The 14,752-nt window shown below is 45.0% G+C and overlaps 4 protein-coding genes across 9 annotated transcripts in view; 3 read left to right on the forward strand and 1 right to left on the reverse strand.

Moving 5' to 3' along the window:
• SHROOM1 (shroom family member 1) overlaps positions 1-14,752 on the reverse strand; it is a 59,800-nt gene that overhangs the window by 37,536 nt on the left and 7,512 nt on the right. The window contains exons 4-8 of one of the 6 annotated variants that reach the window (XM_014947878.1): positions 11,671-11,730; positions 6,387-6,483; positions 4,982-5,159; positions 2,120-2,195; positions 1,521-1,661 (exon numbers count right to left, since the gene is read on the reverse strand). The gene's annotated coding sequence lies outside the window, so the exon portion shown is untranslated. Of the gene's footprint in view, positions 1-1,520; positions 1,662-1,793; positions 1,961-2,119; positions 2,196-4,981; positions 5,160-6,386; positions 6,484-6,633; positions 6,748-9,024; positions 9,137-11,670; positions 11,731-14,752 lie in introns of those variants that run through there. The other 5 variants (XM_014947873.1, XM_014947874.1, XM_014947871.1 and 2 more) reach the window with 5 other exon arrangements.
• On the forward strand, positions 6,926-9,788 carry LOC106891335 (growth/differentiation factor 9-like). Its single transcript, XM_014947785.1, has 2 exons — positions 6,926-7,355; positions 8,962-9,788. Exons 1-2 carry the CDS (start codon positions 6,926-6,928, stop codon positions 9,786-9,788), a joined length of 1,257 nt encoding a protein of 418 aa, XP_014803271.1.
• Positions 11,232-12,182, forward strand: LOC106891402 (growth/differentiation factor 9-like). The gene has a single exon (XM_014947882.1). The coding sequence runs from the start codon at positions 11,355-11,357 to the stop codon at positions 12,180-12,182; it is 828 nt and encodes a 275-aa protein (XP_014803368.1). The 5' UTR covers positions 11,232-11,354.
• Positions 13,883-14,752, forward strand: part of LOC106891403 (cytochrome b-c1 complex subunit 8) — a 1,892-nt gene continuing 1,022 nt past the window's right edge. The window contains exon 1 of the mRNA XM_014947883.1: positions 13,883-14,110. Coding sequence (XP_014803369.1) covers positions 13,957-14,110 — 154 coding nt within the window. The 5' untranslated portion in view covers positions 13,883-13,956. The remainder of the gene's footprint in view (positions 14,111-14,752) is intronic.

Genomic DNA, 14,752 nt, shown 5'->3' on the forward strand with positions numbered 1-14,752 from the left:
CCCCCAGCATTCCCAAACCCCTCCATCTCCGCAGCCCCCATTCCCCTTCTCAGAGGCCGATCGCTTCCAGCCGGGTGCGCTCGGTTACAGTAATTAATTAGAAGCAATCAGTGTAATTTCTATCACACGGATGATCCCCGCCAGCGTACATTGGGCTGTAGCTTTTTTCCTCTGCCAGATCCGCGGGGACAAAGCCGTCCCCGAGAGACCCCCCCATCCCCCGGGAGAGACTTACCTGGACCCCCCTGCGCTGCCTGTGCCAGCTGTGCCAGCTGTGCCAGCCCTGCGGCCACCGCCACCGCCGGGGACATCGCGGACAAAACTCCCGCTCCCGCCGCTGCCGGGGCTACTTGTATCCCGGGAAGGTGGCGGGGAGAGCCCTGCCCAGGGGGAGGCACGGAGGTGGGGTCAGGGTAATGAACCTCAAACTGCCGGCAGGGGAGAGGCTTTTCTCGGGGAAAGAGAGGAAAATCCCTGCAAAGACCGAGCGGACGGACGGACGGACGGACGGACGGACGGACAGACCCCAGACCACCAATTGCCGCGGTGGGCGAGGACTCGCCGCCAGCACAGGGCTCCTAAGGCACAGGGACAGCTCGCAGGAGGGAATCACAGAGTCGTTTCGGTTGGAAAAGACACTTAAGGTCATCGAGTCCAACCACAAACCCAACACACAGCCACACACCAGGAGCATATCCATGTATAAAGTGTGAGAATGGAGAGACCAGAAAAGAATAGACCATATTGCTCTCTCCAACTCCCTGAAAGGAGGGTGTAGAGAGGTGGGGGTCGGTCTCTTCTCTCAAGTCACAGGCGACAGGACAAGAGGAAATGGCCTCAAGTTGCACCAGGGGAGGTTCAGGCTGGATATTAGGAAAAATTTTTTCCCTGAAAGGGTTCTCAGGCATTGGAATGGGCTGCCCAGGGAGGGGGTTGAGGCCCCATCCCTGGAGGTGTTCAAAAGACGGGTTGATGTAGTGCTGGGAGGTCTGGTTTAGTGATGATGCTTCTTGTTTGTTGTGTGGGTGTCTATTTATGTCAGTTAGGCTGACGGTTGGACAAGATGATCTTTAAGGTCCCTTCCAACCTAGACAATTCTGTGAATTCTGTGAATTAAGATCATCGAGTCAAACCACAAACCCAACACACAGCCACATACCAGGAGCATATCCGTGTATAACGTATGAGAATGGAGAGACCAGAAAAGAATAGCATTCTGGAATTTATTTTCCGGTAGTTTTAAGCTAAATTAGTGCTTTTTCTCACCAAGAGTCACATAAGGACTTGCATCTTAACCATATCAGATAGTAGTGGAAAATAAACAAGACCTCAACAAAATGAAAAACACAATTTCCCAGCTCCTACTTTACAGCCACAACTGAACCCCACGGCAGAGATGCTGCAAGAATGGCCAGAACTGTTATTTTATTTGGAAACAATAAAAACATTTTGGAAAAAAACCCAACAAACCCACAAACCAACCAAAAACCTGAGATCACATTGCATAAACAGCAACTTACCTGCCCTGTACGCTGTCTGAGGTGAGGTTTGAGGTAACAGCAGCAGGCTCTCCATTTTTCACAATTTTTATCCTTCAGGGTTTTCTTTGCTCTCCAGTTCATAAACAAGGGTTTGCCAGGCAGGAAAATACAGCAGGAAGGCTGGAAGCAGTAATAACAAGCTTAGCAAACTCAGCCTCCCACACCAGCACACCAAGAGGAACAATACCCAACATAAGATCCCAGTTTCCAAGGTTTTAAAATAGCTTGTTCCAAATATTTTCAGGTCACTACCTCCAACCTTCTTCCTTGACACAGAGCACCTCCCAGGCTGCCCCACAGCTTCAATCTGAGCGGGTCACTCCGCTCACAGCCCTGGTGAAAACTGCTCCACCAACACAGGGGAAAAGGCCAAAAGGTGAGGAGGAAAAGGCAGAACCCACCCCAATAGACTCAGACTGGATTAAAGGGATCCTGAAACCTGACCTGAAAGGCACATTTTATGGGTGCGTGTGTAGCACCTCCCTGTAACAGAAACAGCACGTGCAAACAATAACAGTTCTGTTTATGAACTTCACGAGTTTCATTTCCATAAAAACGTAACCACATTAAAAGATTACCTCATCCAGGTTCCACACAGTCATGCTGTATTTGTAAGCGAGCATAAAACTTTCCCCAGAATGGCTTTTCAAAGATCTATGTAAAATAAGTCAATGTCACGGATTTGATGCTTTGCAAACAGTGCACACCAAAACCTTAACTCTTACATTTTTGCTGCACACCCATTAGATGCTACACAGACCAAAAATAATGTAAATGGAGGTGTCCCTCTTCTGAAGGGCCCCTCCAGGAACCGTCTCTGCTCCCTACAGTAGCTCTTTTCTGCAGCTGTTGTTTCTTTTCAGAGAATGAGCTCTCATTATTTTTTTAAAGAATATCTGATTACAACAAGGAGAAACCCACCAGTTTTCCAGGGGGTATTTCCTTAGCAGGTCGAATGGTGTGTGCCTTTAGCACTGGATATCTACATTCTTCCCCAGTCACCACATGGATGATGTAAAGTATCATAGAATCATAGAATTGTCTGGCTTGGAAGGGACCTTTCAGATCATCGAGTCCAACCATCAACCTAACTGATAAAAACCATCACTAACCCATGTCTCTAAGCACCATGTCAACCCATCTTTTAAATACCTCAGGTATGGCGCCTCAACCCCTTCCCTGGGCAGCCCATTCCAAGGCTTAATAACCCTTTTGGTGTAAAAGTTTTACCTTATCTCCAATCTGAACCTCCCCTGGTGCAACTTGAGGCTATTTCCTCTAGTCCTGTCGCCTGTTCCTTGGGAGAAGAGACCGACCCCCCCGGCTACACCCTCCTTTCAGGGAGTTGGAGAGAGCGAGAAGGTCTCCCCTCAGCCTCCTTTTCTCCAGGCTGAACACCCCCAGCTCCCTCAGCCGCTCCTCACCAGACTTGTGCTCCAGACCCCTCACCAGCTCCGTTGCCCTTCTCTGGACCTCTAGGATTTCATAAACTGTCCATCAAGTGCCACAACTCATATCTATGTCTAGAACATTTCAGTTCTTTTCCAAGCCTTTCAAGAAGGCTGACCTTTCAGAAGTCTTCTGTGGGACAATTACAACTACGATAAACGGGGAAAATCTCATTCCCTGCCTGTGTGAAAACCAGCTCAAATGGCAGGTGTGAGCACAGAGACTCGGGGGGGTGCTGTAAGGATCAGGTACCAGAGGGCAGACGGGAACAGAGACAAACACAGCCCGGTCTTCTGGCTAGGAAAATAAGTCTTCTGTGGGACAATTACAAATACGATAAACGGGGAAAATCTCATTCCCTGCCTGTGTGAAAACCAGCTCAAATGGCAGGTGTGAGCACAGAGACTCGGGGGGGTGCTGTAAGGATCAGGTACCAGAGGGCAGACGGGAACAGAGACAAACACAGCCCGGTCTTCTGGCTCTCACCAGTTGAAGAGATCGCTGGTGTTACGCTCCAGGAGAAAAAACGGGCTGACTTGATTATGGGCTGCTCTCATCAGTGATTAAAAAAAAAATCTGTTTGACACTGGAGTCGTAAGACCATTGGTACATAGTTTTCTAGCTCTGATTCTGTCTCGTCAAACAACGACATATGTATATACGCACTGGTTCTTTAAAATAACTCGTTTGATCTTTGTGGTTTTTATGGCAGGAAGAAGCTATTAGAAGTAACAGGAAATGTTTCTTCTTTTTAAATTGTTGGAAATGGCTAGAGCTGACATCTGTAGAGCAGACACCTAGCTCAGCTGTTCCTCTGCACGGGCCGTTAGCGAAGTTTCTGCAACATTATTAATGGGCCTTGCAGAGAGCACCTGATACTTCTTATATTTCAAAGTTCACGGAGTCAGCTCAGCGAGCCAAAATGAAAACACTTTGTTTATCGGGGCATAACAGCTATACCTGTGATTAATGCTTTTGCTGTTGTGTGGAAACAAACGTCATTATCTAGTTACAGGGCTAAGCTACACATTTTTCAGCTCTGTTTTATAGGAATTTGAAAATTATTAGTAGTTTGTGGGAGTACAGACTAGGTACTTGCTCGGTATTTCCCAGGGAAAAAAGGAAAACATAGTTTCTGCTGCTATTATTAATTCTAATTAATAATAAAATAAATATTTAAGATATATAAAACATGAGGCTATCAAACAATCTAATAATGGTCTGGATCTTAAAGAGATATGATGAAATTAATCTCCTTGGACACTGTGTTTTACTAAATGAGTCTTTAACATCTTAAATGCTCGTGCACGGGTGTGTGTAACTTCCTCTAAGTGTAGCTGTGCCAGGATCTTCACTCAAATACAGCTGCAATTTGTAACTCCTCAGCAAATGTGTCCAAGCATTGAGAAACCTGAAGCCCTGTAAACAGTCACAGCTTGGATGATAAACTGGCTTTGGAGCTGACAGGGGTCTCTCTTTTCTTTCATCCCCCTCCAGCTCCTGGCTCCCCCACAATCACTGGGTGTCAGTTCTGCACGTAGGGAGTGCTGGGACCCATCTGGGTCAGTGATCTGTGCAGGGGAACTGCCTTTCAGAGGTAAAAATCAACAGCAACATAAACCCCAGTTTTCTCCCTCTTTATTACAGCCTGCTGCAGAGCACAGGGAGTCCACTTCATTAGAAGCTGCTCAAGAACTGCCTAAAGTTATAAATACATTCACGTGAAGACTCTAAGTCTTCAGTAATGAAAGGAATCCCACATGCCTACAGCTGCTCCCAGAACATTTCAGCTACTATTTATGCACTCAAAATTACCACATTTCTAAAGGGTCGAGTAGGCAACACCACGGTCAAACCAAGTGGCCTATTAAACATTTCCACAGGTCTAGACCAACCACTTACTAAAAATGGGAAAACTTAGCCGTAAAATCCTTTAAAAGCCTCCACAGCATCTAACCCATTCAGACCCCAGGAAATAAACAAGATCTAACCTCCTTCTCCCTCAGAGCATCCCGGGATGGCAATGAGCATTGAGCCTGAGCAGGAGATGAGGAGCAGTTGTGTTGGTGGCCTCCAGCCATAACTGCAGCAGTTCCCAGCGTTGGGCAGTGAACCCCCAGGCAGTTTGCATTTGGTTTTTCCTTCTCACTACAGCCAGCGAAGGTGCCTCTGCAGGGATATATTGGTTCACGTTGGATATATTTGGACTTTGAATTCTCTGCTTAGATTTCCAACAAGACAGCTAATAAACGTGGATAAGCTTCACCATCAGGCCACTAGACTATGCAAAAGAGTGGGATACATCTGGTCAGGGCTAGGTTTAAATCTACAGTTAAAAATCTCCATGTCCATTCACCTCTTTAATCAATTTTTCAGTTTACTTAAGTACAATTTTCAAAAGCTACATGTTTAAGTATGCCCTCTTCAATGCAATGTACGTATAAAAATATGTAAGATTACTTTGACACTAACCATACAAAATAACAGTTAAGGATTTCCTATGCTTTTATCATACAGGAGTACCACTCATGCCCTGTTGAGCTCAGAATTATTCAAGATAGGCTTAATTGTTCTCAACTTGTCCAGTGGTAAAGCAAATATTCACTTTAGTTGGATTATTTTCCCACCATTTCAGCTCCCAGACTGGACCCACCACAAGATCTGATAACAGCAAAAGCCAGTGGAAAGGGGAGAGCAGGAATGCACATTTGGTTTGTGAGAGAGCGTAGGGTTAAAGGGCCACTTAAATTGTCATGGAACAGCAGAACCTGCAGTTACAGGTGTTTGAAACTAATGTAAAGTGGGACTAATTCAAACCCACAGGGAAGGGAGCAGACGAGCTCGTTTGGTGCAAGGATGCCTGACTGAAGGATGCATTTTTAAAATAAATCAAAGTGCAGATCACCTTGTACAAAGCAGTGTGAGCACAGCTGACCTCAGAAGCAACAGTATCCCCCTCTTATCATAATCAAATCAGCTTTAAGACATCTCGCAGAAAAGGTTATATTGTTTCATACCACAGATTGTTATCTGAATTAACCTTCCACTCCAAATCAAAGAATGCCAGACTGACATTTTTGTAAGTTAATTAACCACTCTCCCTATAAGAAATCCTTACTCAGAAGCCTTAAGATATGAAAGGTAGATTATGGGTGACATTTCACCAGGTTATTGATAGCATAGCTCTAATTAAAAACACCTGTTATGAAAACAATCTTTCCTCCTGTATTTTCCTAATTAAATAAAATTAAACCCATGCCTTTAGTTACACTCAGCTACATGAGTTTCTGAATATTTCTGATGCAATCAATATTTCTCCGTATAGAGTTTTTTAGAGCACACTCCACAGACATCGGCTACGGAGTGAAAAAGCACTCTGCTTTTGGGGTGCCTTACCTCAGACTGGAGGTAAATCTGTGCTGGGGGCTGGAACAAAAATGGATTTGATGGTTCTACAGTCACAGCTCCCTCTCTCTCAAGTGGATATTACCGTCTACAGAGAAATTAAATGTGAGAAATGTGTGAGAAAATGAAAAACAATGTCTTTCTTTTTAAAATTAGCTTATTAATGCTAAAAGCAATAATATTTAGCATGATGTATTTCTGGGAATAAACGGAATTAGTTACAGTAGCCAATACTAACTTGTCTCCCCGGCTCCCTCTGGAGGATGGCACATGCTCTTGGTTTGTAATTTACCATGTGAAAGAGGTTAACTCTCAGAATAAGGATTTTTCATGGGGAAAGGCTCTGGCCTAAGCAAAAACAAGGATGTGATTTCAGCAGACAGCTGCAGGTCTTTCCCTTTGGCTTCTAATCAGAAGAAACCTCCCTCCCATCCCACAGCTGCGACATATATAAGGGATGGGGCTGAGGTGCTCTTTTTTTCTTGAATATTTTAGGGGAGGCATTATTTTTGGCTGCAGCCCTAAAGAGCATGGAGAGCACTTGGAGAATTTGTGTTTGTTTCTATTGCTGTCTTCACTGGCTTTCTTCAAGCATCCAGTGTTCCCCCCACTCCAGGGGCCGCGTGGTCTCTGACAAGCCCCCCGGGTTGTTGGTAGCTCCTGAGGACACGGCCATTGAGCTGAACCCATTGCTGCGGCTGCCAAAAGGCGTGAGACGGGGATATGCCCTCCTGCCTCCCCTTCTCAAGGTGCTGTCTGACCGGGGACACCAGAACTGGGAGAGCGAGGCCCCCAGGCTACAGCCCCACTCCAGAGCCCTTCGGTACATGAAGAGGCTGTATAAGATGTCTGCGACCAAGGAGGGAATCCCCAAGGCTAACAAAAGCCACCTCTATAACACTGTTCGACTCTTCACTCCGTGTTCTGAATGCAAGCACCGCCACAGGGACCTCATGAAAGGTAGGTGTGGGGTGGCCTCTGTTGCCAAGGTTAAATGGGGGTTTTCCAGGTGTTCCGTGCTTGCAGCACAGTATAAAAATGTCTTACTTCTTTAGAGTTGTTGCTATTTTAATCCTGATGGTCCTTCTGTTAAACAGTAGGAGTTTTTCATAACCTACTTCTCCTTGAACAGCATTAAACATAGACTTCTCCAGGGTTTGGGGACTGCCACACAAATGGTACTATGTTCAAGATGCTATTGATGTTTCCGGCTGACTCATCTTATTATAGTGAGTCAGAGAAAACTGTACAATCTGTTTTAACTAACATAAGAAAAGTGGAAAAAATGGTTAGGCGTAATGGGCATCGTGTTCCTTCTACTGCCCTTCACGGTTCTGTTCTTTTCAAGGCCATAAAAACCTAGTGCTGTAATGACACGTGGGACACACCACCAGAATCCCACTGAGATGGAGGTTCAGTTAAGAAGTATTCACTGTGGAAAAATAAAATAAATATCAATGTTCATGACTAAAATTCCCTGGCATAATATAATCTACTGATTCAGAAATATGCCCACAACTAACAGTGACTCTCATGACTATATATGCTAAATAATTAAAGTAGCAGCCCAAATCTGAACCAACTTCCTACAATTACTTGAGGCTATTCAAATCCATAATTGTAGAAAAATACATTAATACTGGAAACATAAGCTTAGTCAAGGTCTACACAGAGCCCTCATCTGATTTCTGATTACTTGGCCTGTGTAAGTTTGAAGAGGTCACTTAATGCATTTGTGTGGCCAAAAATGAACAATTTTTAATTCACAGAAAAAATACAGTGGTGAGTAGTAAAAAAAAAGGCAATATAATAAACATATGCTATGTCCACATCTGGAAAACAGGCCAGGAAATGGGTTCATCAATCTGAAAATAAGATGTAAATCGGAGCAGATTCAAAGAATGCCATAAAAATTCTTAATATTGGGGTAAAGATAAGAGTAGTGTATCCTACAGTAGGAGCGAATGCACCAGAAATGTGTGTTCAGAATAACTTGAAAGTTTTGGTTCTGTTCCATAGAAAAGCAAAATGACACTCATGAAACAATGATTATTTTTTTTAAATAGTGCTAAGAAAAAAAATTTCTGCTTTGTCATTACTCAGACTTTCTGGCAGCCACTGGTCAAGAGATTTAAATAGGAAAAAAGTATGTGAGTAGGCAGAATAACTGGAGTTAATGCTAGAAAGCTCTGAAAGCATTCACTTTAAAACTTGAGCTATTTCTTTTCATGGCTTGTATAATTTGGAGTGTCCAGTTCCTGTTTCCCCATATCAACACTGAAAAGATAGCTGTAACTTCCTCCTGTTTGGGTTTTTTTTTCACTGAAATGAATCCTACTACCTCTAAAAATGATGGGGTTTCTTGGTTTTGTTGTAATTTCCTAACTTTTAAATCTTATGTCCCTGAACGAAGTAGGAATTCCATATAATAAAAGTAAGGGAGGGCATCTACACCTGTTTCTGCTGCTGCTGAGTATTGTCTACTTACCCACTATGTGATAGTGTTTGTGTCTGGGGGAGAAAATTAAGATGCACTAACTCTACAAGATTTTGTTTCCCTTCTCAGGAGACGTTCACTCAGTGGATTTACTCTTCAACCTGGATCGTGTTACTGCTCTCGAGCACTTACTCAAGTCTGTCTTGCTCTATTCCTTTGACACATCACTTCCCATTTCTTCTTCCATTACGTGCATGTGCCATTTATTTGTCAAGGAGCATGATTTTTCTAGCCAAGTATGTCCCAGCGTTTCGCACTCTGTAGCTTTTAGCCTGCACTTCGAAGTTAGAAAACGCAAGTGGGTTGAGATTGATGTGACTTCTTTTCTCCAGCCTCTAATCGCTACTAACAGGAGGAATATTCATATGGCCGTGAACTTCACTTGTCTGATGGGTGATCCACAACAGAACACTAAACTGGAAAATCCCATTAATGTGGCACTGGTTCCCCCTTCTCTTCTTCTTTATCTGAACGATACCAGTGAGCAGGCTTATCACAGGTGGAACTCACTTAGGCACAGAAGGAAAAACCCAGTGCGGCCCAGGCAAAGGAACAGTCCACGTGTTGATCCTACAGGTGACAAAGGAAAAGAGAATTCACAGGGCGGAAGGGCCTCTCGACGCCGAAGAGACGGGAATCTGAAAGAAGCACCAGCAACTCCACCCCATAACCTGAGCGAATACTTCAAACAGTTTCTCTTCCCCCAAAACGAGTGTGAGCTTCACAACTTCCGCCTGAGCTTCAGCCAGCTGAAGTGGGACCGGTGGATCATAGCCCCCCACAGGTACAGCCCCCAGTACTGCAAAGGCGACTGCCCCAGGGTGGTGGGGCACCGCTACGGCTCTCCCGTCCACACCATGGTCCAGAACATCGGCCATAAAAACCTAGTGCTGTAATGACACGTGGGACACACCACCAGAATCCCACTGAGATGGAGGTTCAGTTAAGAAGTATTCACTGTGGAAAAATAAAATAAATATCAATGTTCATGACTAAAATTCCCTGGCATAATATAATCTACTGATTCAGAAATATGCCCACAACTAACAGTGACTCTCATGACTATATATGCTAAATAATTAAAGTAGCAGCCCAAATCTGAACCAACTTCCTACAATTACTTGAGGCTATTCAAATCCATAATTGTAGAAAAATACATTAATACTGGAAACATAAGCTTAGTCAAGGTCTACAGAGCCCTCATCTGATTTCTGATTATTTGGCCTGTGTAAGTTTGAAGAGGTCACTTAATGCATTTGTGTGGCCAAAAATGAACAATTTTTAATTCACAGAAAAAATACAGTGGTGAGTAGTAAAAAAAAAGGCAATATAATAAACATATGCTATGTCCACATCTGGAAAACAGGCCAGGAAATGGGTTCATCAATCTGAAAATAAGATGTAAATCGGAGCAGATTCAAAGAATGCCATAAAAATTCTTAATATTGGGGCAAAGATAAGAGTAGTGTATCTTACAGTAGGGGTGAATGCACCAGAAATGTGTGTTCAGAATAACTTGAAAGCTCTGGTTCTGTTCCATAGAAAAGCAAAATGACACTCATGAAACAATGATTATTTTTTTTAAATAGTGCTAAGAAAAAAATTTCTGCTTTGTCATTACTCAGACTTTCTCGCAGCTACTGGTCAAGAGATTTAAATAGGAAAAAAGTATGTGAGTAGGCAGAATAACTGGAGTTAATGCTAGAAAGCTCTGAAAGCATTCCCTTTAAAACTTGAGCTATTGCTTTTCATGGCTTGTATGATTCGGAGTGTCCAGTTCCTGTTTCCCCATATCAACACTGAAAAGATAGCTGTAACTTCCTCCTGTTTGGGTTTTTTTTCATTGAAATGAATCCTACTACCTCTAAAAATGATGGGGTTTCTTGATTTTGTTATAATTTCCTAACTTTTAAATCTTATGTCCCTGCCCAAAGTAGGAATTCCATATAATAAAAGGGAGGGCATCTACACTGGTTTCTGCTGCTGCTGAGTATTGTCTGCTTATCCACTATGTGATAGTGTTTGTGTCTGGGGGAGAAAATTAAGATGCACTAACTCTCCAAGATTTTGTTTCCCTTCTCAGGAGACGTTCACTCAGTGGATTTACTCTTCAACCTGGATCGTGTTACTGCTCTCGAGCACTTACTCAAGTCTGTCTTGCTCTATTCCTTTGACACAACGAAGTAGGAATTCCATATAATAAAAGTAAGGGAGGGCATCTACACCTGTTTCTGCTGCTGCTGAGTATTGTCTACTTACCCACTATGTGATAGTGTTTGTGTCTGGGGGAGAAAATTAAGATGCACTAACTCTACAAGATTTTGTTTCCCTTCTCAGGAGACGTTCACTCAGTGGATTTACTCTTCAACCTGGATCGTGTTACTGCTCTCGAGCACTTACTCAAGTCTGTCTTGCTCTATTCCTTTGACACATCACTTCCCATTTCTTCTTCCATTACGTGCATGTGCCATTTATTTGTCAAGGAGCATGATTTTTCTAGCCAAGTATGTCCCAGCGTTTCGCACTCTGTAGCTTTTAGCCTGCACTTCGAAGTTAGAAAACGCAAGTGGGTTGAGATTGACGTGACTTCTTTTCTCCAGCCTCTAATCGCTACTAACAGGAGGAATATTCATATGGCCGTGAACTTCACTTGTCTGATGGGTGATCCACAACAGAACACTAAACTGGAAAATCCCATTAATGTGGCACTGGTTCCCCCTTCTCTTCTTCTTTATCTGAACGATACCAGTGAGCAGGCTTATCACAGGTGGAACTCACTTAGGCACAGAAGGAAAAACCCAGTGCGGCCCAGGCAAAGGAACAGTCCACGTGTTGATCCTACAGGTGACAAAGGAAAAGAGAATTCACAGGGCGGAAGGGCCTCTCGACGCCGAAGAGACGGGAATCTGAAAGAAGCACCAGCAACTCCACCCCATAACCTGAGCGAATACTTCAAACAGTTTCTCTTCCCCCAAAACGAGTGTGAGCTTCACAACTTCCGCCTGAGCTTCAGCCAGCTGAAGTGGGACCGGTGGATCATAGCCCCCCACAGGTACAGCCCCCAGTACTGCAAAGGCGACTGCCCCAGGGTGGTGGGGCACCGCTACGGCTCTCCCGTCCACACCATGGTCCAGAACATCATCTACGAGAAACTGGACTCCTCCGTCCCCAAGCCCTCCTGTGTCCCTGCCGAGTACAGCCCCCTCAGCGTCCTCACCATCGAGCCCGACGGCTCCATCGTCTACAAAGAGTACGAGGACATGATAGCTACCAAGTGCACTTGTCGGTAGCGGGCGGCCCCTCCTTGGTTTTACTCCGGGTTTGGGTATTTTTTTGCATTCTCAACGTTGTCTGTAGCTGTAACCCACCCGACGGCGTTTGCGTCGTTCTAAGAGTGCTACAGAACCCGCTGGGATTGAGCGTGGAGTTAAGCAGAGGGTGTTTGCATCGTAGCACTTATTTTTGTAGCCACTCAGCCTTTCTAGAATGTGAAATTAAATGTAAATAATATCTTTTTATTGGGGTAATTTTGCATTTAAAATATGGAAAAGGTTTCAACTACCAGATGTCTATTTTAAGCTGTTTTCTTATAGATTTAAAAAAAAGAAATAAATGCCTCTCATGCATACCACTCACATTCAGTGCCTGCTGGTTTTCCTCTACATAAAGAAATCCCTTGTGTGCTGTCTCCAGGGAGAGAGGAAAGTCTTTAATGTTCAAATTACTTTCTCAGTTTTTCATCCCATTTCCCTAGCGCGTTTCCACTTTCCCCAAGGATGAAGAAAACTCTTCTTTACGGTTCTGTAAAAAGTTACCAGGTTGTTTCTTGCTGTTCTTCTGTCACGTTTTTGGGTTTCTCAGCCACTGGGGAGTAAGGATTTAAGGACAGGTGTGTCATAACTTGTAAAAATTTAAATAACTGAAGTATTTGAGCAAGAACTGGCACCAGCTTACTGGGGAGTGTTACAAACAGAAAGGCTTGATCCAGTCTAAGAACAAATCACAAGCTGCTCACAGGGTGAGGGTGCAGGATCCTCCACGTGGAACTGCTCTGCCACTTGCATCGAAATTGACAAGAAATGGTCCATGCTTTCAGCTTAAAAAAAAAAAAAGTTTTTAGAAGCCTTTTAGATTAGTTGATTTAAATGCTGTTAAATTGGTTTAGTCTGAAAATGTGGGGCCGCAGCCTCATTTCCTCTCACAAAAAGACTGTAGGTGACAGTGCCTTAACTCTATATGCTTTCAAATCAAATTTTTACTACAATTGATTTATTTTCTCCTGGACTTTTCTAGGTTGTTTGTTTTTTTTTTTTCCCCCAAAAATGCTAGTTTCAGGCTGGGAACCCAAGCTGAGAGGGCATTAGATGGAGCTCACACACTAAAACCCCCAGCTTTGGTAGGGGTTTAATTTTTTTTAACTTTTTTTTTTTTTTAAATGAAAGGATGTGGAGCAACACTGTATTTGCAAAACCCATTAGGAATACACAGGCTCAGAGAAACAGTCTTCACCTGAGTGAGGGTCTTCTCCACCCGTGGGTGTGATTTTTAGCAGTATAATGAAGGCAGTTGAGTTTAGGGCACTTAGAATCTTCAATTTTTACTGCCCCTTGGCTAAACTTTTCAAAACCACATGGATTAGTAGCATTTTTCCAGGCCCACGTGCTCATCTGCCTCCTCAAGAATGATCACCACCACTTACTTTTCTAGATTAGGAGCTCTTTCATCAAATTCATCAAGGATAGAACCCTCAGCAGCCGTGCAGAGCTACGGCCTCTCAATACTCCTCACTGTTAATGAGGCAGAGGGGAAGATTGGGTGATTGAGCGGCGCCGACTCGCCTTTTTAAAGCCCCCCCCCCACTCGGGGGATGTGTTACCGAGGTTAAATTATTACAATTGGAGCGTTTAAATAGGGTTTTTACGCGGTCACGAGGAGGCGGGAACGCTGAGGGGAGGGGCCGCCGCCTGCCCCGGAAGCGGAAGCGGCATCTTCGATGCCGCTTCCGCTTCCGGGGCGGACGGCGGCCAAGGCCTTGAGGGGGGAAGAAGGTGACACGGAGCCGCCATGGGTCTTCATTTCGGGAACCTAGCGCGGGTCCGCCATGTCATCACCTACAGCCTGTCCCCCTTCGAGCAGCGCGCCTTCCCCAACGTCTTCTCCCACGGGGTCCCCAACGTCTGGCGGCGCTTCAGCTCCCAGGTCTTCAAGGTGGTGCCCCGTAAGTACCGGGGGATGAGATGGGTTACCTCAGGGACCTAACCCCCACCCTCAGCATCGCTGATTTAGGGATGGGGGATCGTCCAGAGATGAGAAACGGGGGTCTGGAGGAGCGGTTGGGGGTGTTGGTCGATAACCAGATGGATGTGAGCCAGCGGTGCGCCCAAATGGCCAAGAAACCCACCAGCATCCTGGCCTGTATCAGCCATAGTGTGGCCACCAGGACTAGAGCAGTGATGGTCCTACAGGACCGGGCACTGGGGAGGCCCCATCTCGAGGGCTGGGTCCAGTTTTGGGGCCCTCACGCCAGGAAAGACCTTGAGGAGCTGAAGTGAGTCCGGTGAAGGGCAACGGAGCTGGTGAGGGGTCTGTCAGGAAAGACCTTGAGGTGATGGAGTAAGTCGAGAGAAGGGCAACGGAGGGGGGTCTGGAGCACAAGTCTTATGAGGAGAGGCTGGGGGGGTTCAGCCTGGAGAAACGGAGGCTGAGGGGAGACCTCCTGGCTCTCTATAACCCCCTCCTGAAAGGATTTAGGGATGGGGGTACCCCCTTCCCTGAAAGGAGGGGGTAGAGAGGTGGGCGCCCCCTCCCCTGAAAGGAGGGGGTAGAGAGGTGGGTGTCAATCTCTTCTCCCAGGGAACAG

Source organism: Calidris pugnax, unplaced genomic scaffold (genome assembly GCF_001431845.1).
Source record: "Calidris pugnax isolate Ruff unplaced genomic scaffold, ASM143184v1 scaffold27, whole genome shotgun sequence".
Classification (NCBI taxonomy): Eukaryota; Metazoa; Chordata; class Aves; order Charadriiformes; family Scolopacidae; genus Calidris; species Calidris pugnax.